This window comes from Lepidochelys olivacea (genome assembly GCF_965140295.1).
Source record: "Lepidochelys olivacea isolate rLepOli2 genome assembly, chromosome: 10".
In the NCBI taxonomy this organism is placed as follows: Eukaryota; Metazoa; Chordata; order Testudines; family Cheloniidae; genus Lepidochelys; species Lepidochelys olivacea.
This window is the reverse complement of record NC_140420.1, coordinates 15,928,680-15,938,497: the sequence shown is the minus strand read 5'-3', so window position 1 is coordinate 15,938,497 and position 9,818 is coordinate 15,928,680. Positions and strand designations below refer to the sequence as shown.

General features: G+C 41.2%; 1 protein-coding gene across 2 annotated transcripts; it reads right to left on the bottom strand.

Annotated features, from left to right (window-relative positions):
* Positions 1-3,377: 3,377 nt before the first annotated feature.
* On the bottom strand, positions 3,378-9,010 carry LOC311526907 (parvalbumin beta). Of its 2 annotated transcripts, XM_084640375.1 has the most exons (5): positions 8,943-9,010; positions 6,972-7,039; positions 5,413-5,545; positions 4,944-5,053; positions 3,378-3,649 (listed from the first exon to the last, which is right to left on the bottom strand). In XM_084640375.1, exons 2-5 carry the CDS (start codon positions 7,030-7,032, stop codon positions 3,624-3,626), a joined length of 330 nt encoding a protein of 109 aa, XP_084496501.1. In that variant the 5' UTR covers positions 7,033-7,039; positions 8,943-9,010; the 3' UTR covers positions 3,378-3,623. The 2 variants fall into 2 exon arrangements, with proteins under 2 accessions (XP_084496501.1, XP_084496500.1); XM_084640374.1 differs by lacking the exons at positions 6,972-7,039; positions 8,943-9,010 and having other exon boundaries at positions 5,413-5,786.
* Positions 9,011-9,818: the final 808 nt, after the last annotated feature.

Genomic DNA, 9,818 nt, shown 5'->3' with positions numbered 1-9,818 from the left:
TACTGTTTTATATTTCAGAAGGAATAAATTTTATAAGGGAAATATTGGGTATGTTATTTAAGAAGATAAACATTTTTTTGGATGCTGGTGAGTGGGACAGCTGGTCTAGCAGATAAAACAGGTCTTTTCTCAGGCACAGTTCTTTTAAGTCCCTGGACCAGATTAATCTCTACACTGGTGCAGTAATTGGTGCTGAGACAGAGAGGAGGTGGCTTCCACTTCACCTCTGCAGGAGTTGTGGGGCTGGTGCAGTGCCCCAGAACAGGTTAGGGCAGCCCTAACTTGTGCTTTCGATGGAATAGCTACTATCAACCACCTCAATGGAGAAGAAAAGCAAGAACACAGATCTGCTCTGGTTACTCTACCTTAATGTACAATTCTACCCCAACACTGAACTACCCTGGAACTGCATAAGGATAGAATCACATAGAAAGAGTTCTTCTTGTGCTACAGCCCAACTGTCTAACAACTGTGGGGAGCTCTGTCTCCTCTGGATTTCCTCTCCCTCTGCTCATAGTTTTCTGGATTCCCTCTGAGGGCTTAGCCCTACTTAGTTTCCCTACCTCATGCACCTCTGTGAGTTGTGAGCAGGAGTTTAATCTTCACTGGTTGTCAGGCACAGCCTCTGCAACCTGTTACAATTTGAGAAAATCTCATTGTAAGGACTTCTGTGGAAGTCATACTTCCAGCATTGAAAAGGGCTCAGGAAGCAGTTCAGAGGGGAAGGTCCTCTGCTTAGATGCCCTGCCATCAATGTGATTTCCCCAGAGATCTTGGGTCACCGCAATTTGGAGAGCGCTGCCTCCTGCGCCCATTAAGGAAATTAGAGTCTGTCACGGGCTGAACTGAAACTCACTGAAAGAGGCCGTTTAAGACTATTTTACTTTATCTTTTATTCATTTCCGTTGTGATATGGAAGAAGATATGATCCCTCCCTTCAGATCTTGCAGTTAAAAAGCTTTTTAATGTAGCAATAAGCTATTAGTACATACATTGAGTGTACTGCAAGGCATGAAACCTAAGGCTCAGTTATATTTGCCTCTAATTTCTATTCATTTGGTTGCTGCTGGTACTTACCCAGGTCTCTCTAGTGCCCAAATTGATAGGTACTTGGGAATATGAAATCTGAGTGCAGCATTGTCAGTTGTCAATGCATCTGCCAATCAGTAATTGTCTATCCATGTATTTCAGTGAAATGATTCTTTTCTATCAATAGGTAGATAGGTAACAGACATCATGACCTGCATTATTAACATAACTCTGAGAATACCGATCCCAGTGCCAGTCAGTAGAGAATAAAGCACTAATTTTGCGTAGATCCTGCATGCACAGTGTCTATGGCTTCTTGGTGTTTTGTTTTGATTTCTCACTGATAAAGTGGTGGCATGGCCACTTAACATTTTTTAAATGTTTAAAATCTGCCACATTGTCAGAAATGACAGTATAACTGCAGCAGATTTTCTCTTGAAAACAATTACATTGGCAGGAATTTTGACATGGAGTAGAAGCATATAAACGAGTGGCCTGATTCACAGAGGTGCTGCACACCCTATTGCCACTGAATTCAGTGAGAGCTGTTGTTGCTCGGGACCCCTGAAATTGAGGTTAGCTCAAGGCTTAAACCTGCATTTCTTGCGTACCCACTGGGAGATCTGGCAGGCAAGGAATGCATTAGCAGGCCCTTGATCTGTGTATGCTGGTGATATATGTCTATTATGCTTATGAAAAACGGACATTAACTTGTACTGATTAACAGTAATGCCAGTTTTGTGTCTATGGACTACTACAGATATGGATATGCACTTTATCTTTGTCTTCCATAGATAGGTGAATGAATAAAGGTAGAAGGAGTCTATGTAGTCTCTTCAATATTTGCAATATTGCCATCTAACATTAACAATTAACACTAGCAATTAACACTAGCAATAATTTAAACCAAGATTTAACATCAAAGCAACTGGGGATAGAATTAGGATTTATATTCAGGATAACTTTGTGTTATGCTCGACTGCCAATTCATCAGCAAGACAGATTGCAAGGATTCCTCTTCTGCAGTCAGTCTTAACATCTGCCAAAAAGCTCAGTTACATGCCTGGGTGTAAGTGAGCTATGCTATGCATTACATGATTTGCTTGCAATTTATGGAGATGCCTGCACCAAAAATTACATAAAAGTTCCAACATGCTCTGTTTCTGCAGTTTTTCAAAACAGCTGCCAAAAATAGGTGATAGTTATCATCCGATTTCAGCAAGGAATATTAAAACCGCAGTGTACTTTTGGTCTAGAACCAAGTCATGGGAAAATAAGTAACTAAATGTTGGTGGGGAAATTTTTAATCCACCCCTCTGAAAATATAAAAATGCTCCTCTTCCTGTATTTAACTATAACACTTTATCAATGGACTAAGTAAATAATTGAGACTTAGCAACATCCCAGTACATGTGCTGTAAGACATTTATCAAAGGAATGAGTAGCTTCAGTCATTTTCAGACATAAGCTAAACTGCTAATATTAAGGATATACAATTAAAGATACTAATATTAATGTACATCAGTCAGTGTTCATTATGATAAATGAAGGAATTGGGTAATAACCACTCTATATTTGTGTATCACTGGTGATATTTTTACCATTTGGCATTGGATAACAGACTTGAGGAATGATGCTGAGCACTTTTTCATCTGTAGCAAGCACAGCATTTTTACAAGGCAGGAAATGGTTAACGTAGCTGTTTTACAGCTGGGTGACAGGCACAGAGAGATTAAGTGACATGCTCATGGTTACACAGCAAAGCCTTGATCCTGTGGCCCACCCACATGTAGCTCGTTGCAGGATCATGGCCTTTGATACTGGCAGAGCTGGGATTAATACCTAGCTTTCCTGCTCCCCAATCCTGCTAGAATGCGGCTGCTGCACAGTAGATGTTAATAAAAAGATAAAGGAAAATAATTCCACTTGAGAGAGTTACATTTTAGGCCATTAGCACTTTTTGACAATATAGGCTATAGCCTACCACTTGCTTTTTAAATTAACCAGGAATTTATTCCCTGCTACGAGCCATGTGTCAACTCCTCTTACATTTTTTCTCTAAAAGTCTCACAGCTGGGACTGAAAATAGATTATTTTTAGATACCTTGTTAGCATCCCTTTCCCTCAAGGATCATAGAATTAAGCAGAAACAAAACTCAACCAAATCAGAGCAATTAAGCGCTAAAAGATGTCATATTGTTTAAGATCATCAAAAGTGTGTCTGTGGTGGGTGGACTGGAAAATGGGGCTGGGGAACTGGGAAAGGAAGATATGAGAAGAGAAAATAAAAGACAAGAAGTTTTTTTGCAGAATTTTTTAATAATTGTTTTCCTTCTTCCAGCCACAACTTCAACATTGTGAGTGGTCGAAAAATCACAAAGTGCCTGCTTTTACACTGAAAACAATGCCACATGACCAAAATACATGTACATTGCAAGATCTCTTCACAGTCCCATATGTGGAGTTAACATACAGGCATTTTACTAATGCCATGAGACAATATAAAAATGTACAAATATGTGCTGAATGTGAGGTGCTTGTTGGAGGAGGGAATTGGAAGAGACTGTCCATTGTTGCTTTTGGTCTAATGCTCTTTATGCCTTCACCAGAGCCTGGAATTCTGTTAGAGAAAGAAAATGAGAAAAGCAGGGAATAAAACAAGATGAAAGTGGTTATTAAAGCCTTTGGAAAGAAAACTGTCCAAAAATCCTAAACAAGGGCCCACCATGTTGTCGAAATAAACTACTTGAAGCTACTGCTAAATTGAAACGCAGAGGGTGTAGAAAATCTTCACTCCTTAAAACAGATTGTATGCTGAGATGAGGAATGTCTATAAATTCATATTTCTTAGGAAATCCTGAGTTAAAACTGAATTTTATTTAATCCACTGCACCAGGGTTTCCAGCTGGAGTGTGAGCAATAGCCAAAATGAAAGAGGGTGGATTAGGACAGGATTGTCACTTTCAGTATGAATTTTCTTGCTTTTGTAGCTTCCAAATGAGGCTAACATTCCAAGGGAATGTTAGCAGTGACATAGTTTTAGAGTCCGAAATGTTATCGTTAAGGCGCTGCCTGAGATCTGTGTAAGATGATGTCCTATTTGGGGTTTATAAGTAGAAGCTACAAGAGCTGCTGCTGAAGCACATTCCTGCTTCTCCTCCCGAACTCCGGCTAAGATTAGCACGTGTGTCTGTTCGGGTTGTTGCCACCTGTCTTAGTCTGGCCCAATTTTCAGCAACTTTATCTCCAGTACATGATCCATGATGCCCTATTTGCTTCTTTGCGAGTTCAAAAAGAAATTGCCCAGCCAGCCCATATCTTTCCTCTTGGGTTTTTAAGAGTAATTTGGTCTAGTTTCTCATAGAAGTGCTGCCCAGTGAAACTTACACTGATCAGATTATTGTCTAGCACAAATATCGTCAGACAAACTCTGAATGAGTGCTGGGTGTTTAAATGCATTACAGCATTTGTAGCATCCTTAAAAAAAATGACAATCAATCTTTTTACTGTATTACTGAGTATAGGTCGAGTGTTCACCTGTGGTCTGATGTGCAGAGCACCCACAACTGTAATTAAAGTCCATAGGAGCTGCTGGTCCCCAGCACCTCTGAAAAATCAGGCCCCTAGAGTCGATGAGCCTGATCTTGCCTCCACTGAAAGCAATGGCAAAGCTATCATTTACTTCAGGGGGTGCAGGATCAGGCTCCATCTAGGGCCTAATTCTGCTGCCACGGATAGTGACAATAGGAGTAAATTGATTGAAGCCAATGAAGCTACGCGTTTGTAAAACCTGTTTCAGGTGGAAATTGGGCCCTATTACTCCACTAATTATTAGTGCTGTAAATTTACTTTCAGCCTGAAAATACATATTTGAAGAAACCAAAACTTACTGAAGATCACATTGAAAAACTTACCATCCACTCCAATTTTGCCATCACCATCAGTGTCACCTGCAGCCATGAAAGTCTTGGTCTCAGTAACAGTTAGAGCTCTGGCACTTGAGGAGAAATTCTGCAGGAACAGCCTGAAATAAAACAGAGACATTACTAAGTGTTATGTGTATTAGGGAAGTGCTTAGAGCCCACAGTCAGCATGTGGCCCCATCTTTCTGGGTGCCGTACACAGAGTTCTGTGACACACTGTTCTCTGAGATGGCTTTGGTAGTTCTTTCTCACCTAATTTAACAGCCTAAACCCCACAAATGAATAAGGTCTAATCAACATATGTGGAAATTCCTAAATTTATTTCACAAGCCAATGTTAAGACCATGTTCAGAGACAGCCGAGATGCTCGAGTTTATTTAAAAGCAGCAGAGAACAGGATGCAGAGAACATCCAGAAGCCTACCTTTTCTAACAAGTAACAGTAGCTATGCTATACTTACTTAAGCTCTTCTTCCTCAATGAAGCCGCTCTTGTCCTGGTCAAGGATTGCAAAAATTGTCTTTACCTGGTCAGTAGACTTGCCTTTTAGACCAACTTTGGAGAAGAAAGACTTGTAGTTGAAAGAGTCAGCATCTGGAAGAAACAAAAACCTGTTGTTTAAAACCTTTTCTCTTGAGGCTATTACTGTTGTATGTATTTCTAAAGCACCCATCCCCATAATATCTGTGTGCCAGGCTCAGTGCTCCAATTCAGCTCCTGTTGCTTTTGTTCCCCAGTGCAGCACACTAGACACAGAGGTGAAAGTAAGCCGGTCTGGTCTGGTACGGTGTACCGGCAAGAGCCAGTATGCCGTGCCGGACTGGACCAGCTGCTCCGGCAGTGGGACTTGGGCAGCGCTTTAAAGGGCCTGGAGCTCCCCGCAGTGGCAGGACCCCTGGGCCCTTTAAAGCACCGCCGGAGCCCGGCTGCCGGAGCCAGGCTCAGGAGGGGATTTAAAGGGCCCAGTGCTCCTGCCACTGCGGGGAGCCCCAGGCCCTTTAAAGCGCCGCCAGAGCTCTGGCAGTGGGGCTCGGGTGAGGGCTCCCCGCAGTGGCTGGAGCACCGGGCCCTTTAAATCTCCACCTGAGCCCGGCTGCCGGAGCCCCGGGGCTCTGGCAGCCGGGCTCTAGCAGGGATTTAAAATGCCCAGAGCTCTGCGGCGGCTGGATCCCTGGGCCCTTTAATTCACCCCTGAGCTTCAGGTCTCCCAGCTGCCTCTGCAGTTGGGTGATTTAAAGGCCCCATGGCTCCCAGCCAGAGCCCCGGGGCCTTTAAATTGCCTCTTCCGGTTGAGGCCACACCTCTTCCTGTTGAGGCCACGCCCCCAATCAGGACTCTGGCGTACCAGTAAATCCTTTAAGTTACTTTCACCCCTGACTAGACATGATCTAAAAGGAGCTTCCCCTTCTAACGACTGTAGGCCTATGGTTGGATATCCTGTGGCGAGATTCGTGTTTCCTGTTAGAATGGACATTCTGCAAAGCCCCTGAAACTTATTTCAATCTACCGCACAGGCAATTACAGTAAACATATAGAGTATGTGTCTCTGACATAAAGCCTTCAGGCCAAACCCTGAAGCCTTTACTCCAGCTTTACTCAGTCCTTACACAGGCAAAGGCTTCAAGAGAAAATAAATTTCGTCCAGGGTCTTCAACTGTCTCATGGAATATACATAAATGTGGGCCTAATCCTGCAAGGCAGGACCTCAATGAATGAATACTTAAGGACAAATCCTCAAATGGTTTAAAATTGGCATAGTGCAATAGAAATCAGTGGAGCTACACCAAATTTATACCAGCTGAGGATTTGGCCCTTTAACTCCAGTTTGCTGTTGCACATTTAAGGGAATGGTACCCATAAAATAACCTGTTGTAGGTCTTTTTGACTTCAGGCGGCTACCTTATAATGCAGCTACAAAGAGATCTTACAGGGAAGGGATCTACAGAGAAAATGATAGCCATGTCATATTAAGATGTAAAAATAATGTATGTCTCCTCATTGCAGAGGGACCATTCCTTACCCTGGCAGCTGGTAAGAGCAGCTTGAATATCTTTAGCAGAAAGGATGTCAGTCATAGCCATTGCTGAACTGCAAAATAAATGTGAGCTATTTAGTCATTAAAATAGCTTCTCCATCTCTTTCACGCAAAGGCTCTGTTTGAAGTTGCTGGTGTGACAATGTCTGATAAAGGATGCATTATTCATCTAATTGTAAATGGAGCATACAGTAACAGATGTCTGCAGCAGGTGCTTCCACTTGAAGCTGAGGAATGAGTGAGGAATTCCACATGACAGGGTGTAGGGCCGGAGTGAGATATGATGTCTGAGGAGCATGGGAAGAGAGCAAGTCAAAGCTGTCTAGCACCCCAAAAGTGTGTGACTTCTGCGAGGATTTCCCTGGAAGTGGATTATTACTCATTTAAAACGTATTATATATACAGTCAAAATGTATCTACAGAGTACATAAAACAGAGGGCCATTTTTATCCTTGGTAAAGTTCTTGGAGCTATTTTGCCTAGAATATTTTAAAATCAGATCATGATTATCAGTAAATGGGTTGATATTTTTAAAAACTGAAAACAAATTATAAAATGAAGATTTATTCTAATTTAATTTTAAAGGAATCTAAATGCACAGGAACAAATTCAACCTGTGCCTAGCTCTACTGACGTAAATTGAATTACACCAGAGATGAATTTGGCTTCTTGCATTTATGTTCCTATAGAAGACTAACTCCCATCATAGCTGTCTAGACAACTGTTCTTCTTAAAGAAGTTGGGCTGCTTTATCTAGGCACAGAAGTAGAATGAATTGGATTTTTACCCAAATGCCTTCATTTTGGTAAATTGATGTGCTGAGAGTAAACCTTTGAAGTCTGAAGGAGGGAAGCCAGTTTATTCTAAAACATCAGCTTTTAACAAAGATCCACTTCTCCGCACTGAACCAAAGATGACTCCGGAGGCTCTGTCTGACAAAGCTGTGTGTTGATTACCAAAAAGTTGCTGAGGCCCTAAATCCCAGTCTATTCTGTTTGTGGGAATGTAATTTAATATTAATACAGTTGCATTGCTTAAGTATTCTCCATTGAAGATTTCAAATTATATCACAATTATTAATGAGTTAAGATTCACAACATTTCTGTGAGGTAGGTACATATTGCTTATGGATGGGCAACTGATGCACAAAGGAGTGACTTTCTGAGGGTCACAGAGATGTCTGTGGCAGAGCCAGGAACAGAATCCAGATCTCCCAAGTCCCATCCCAGTGCTTTCCCCAAAAAACTATCTTTCCCATATAAAATACTTATGGAAAAATTAAAGATGTTTCCCCTTTTGTTTTCCTTTCTGGGCACATGGATGTGGGGGAAGATGGGGTGGCTAACCAGTTATGACCTATGTGCCCTCTTAATCAGATCTACATAAGTTGGAAACTTGCTCAGGCAATCAGTTGGCTATGTCAATCCAAACTGATTTCTGAGAGAGGAAATAAACAGTTAATCATGTAGCTCTGGCTTGTCCTTGCTTGCAGGTACTTCAGAGGGTGCAAAGAAACAATCGGGCAAATTCCCCACTGGTCTCAACGGGTGCATCTCCAATTAAGTTTCTCCACTGGTGTTTCTTCCGCATATGCTAGCAGTGAATTTATCTCAGTGACTTCTTGTGAATACTTGCTACCATTGCTCTCAGCACTCATTAATAGGGAGTTATGCCAATCACCCACTTCTCACTGCTGATGGTAGAAAAAATGAAGGGGAAAAGTTAAAGGCGGGGGGGAGGGGAAGTTGGAGCATGCCATCATTTCTGAGAGGAGCACCATACTGCCATTTCCCTCCCACTAGTCTGATCACTGATTTCATTCTACTCTAGATTGTAAAGGTATGTCAGACTGCAAGGATTATAAGATTTTGTTTTGCTTTTAATTGCCTAGGTTCTTTCAGTTTATGAACCGTTTTCTTATTCTTTTTCCAAAAGCAGAGGTTCTAATGGTCTTACCTTTGTGGTCTTCTTGACTGGACAAGGAGGCAATCTAGTTGGAAGGAAAGCACTTGCTGTGTGTCTCCAGCAGAGCTGAGCTTGCTTATATATACTTTAAGTTGTATACCATATACAGATTTTAGATTTCAGCGTCATGAAGGGGGAATGGTGTCGAATGAACTTGCCTAACTAATCATCTTACACTATTTTTATCTCAAGAGAATACATATGATATTTGCAAATGAAATAAGATAAGTGGCAAGATATGTAGAAAGGACTGCGTTGTATTAAATTTCTTCTGATTTAAGCAGAAAATATCAACTTCTTCATATGATCTAGGCCACAAACGAACAATCTAATACATTTGATCCCAGTACTCAGATGAACTGAAGCTGGACCAAATCTTGATGAGATGCATTAGATAGATGCATTAGATAAACATTTTAATGTGATAACTTGTTATATTATTGTAGACAAGGCTTGGGGTAAAGGAAAAAAAGGAAGTTAAAGTTTACTCATGTAAGGAATATTGCCATACTGAAATTTTGGGTAGCATACAGTTTAAGGAGAATAATAGTCATTCTCACAAGGATTTTGGGACTGTTGTCACTTTAAAAACAGTGACTGTAATGCTGCCATAGGTAAAATAATATTATGCCAGTCCATCTGAACAGCAAAAAGCATCTATTTTTGTAATGGTTGAGGAATTTGGTTTGTTCCTAATCAGAACCTGAGAATTCTTTAAAGTTAAGAAGCAGCACCCATGTTTAGCTGTGTTATGTCTGACTGATAGGAATGGCCTGATCTATTTAGCTGTCTCTGAGATGAAAGCCCCTGAGCTTCAGCTTGAGGGATCTTTGCATTTATAATAAAAAAGAGGGGAAATTTTCTGAA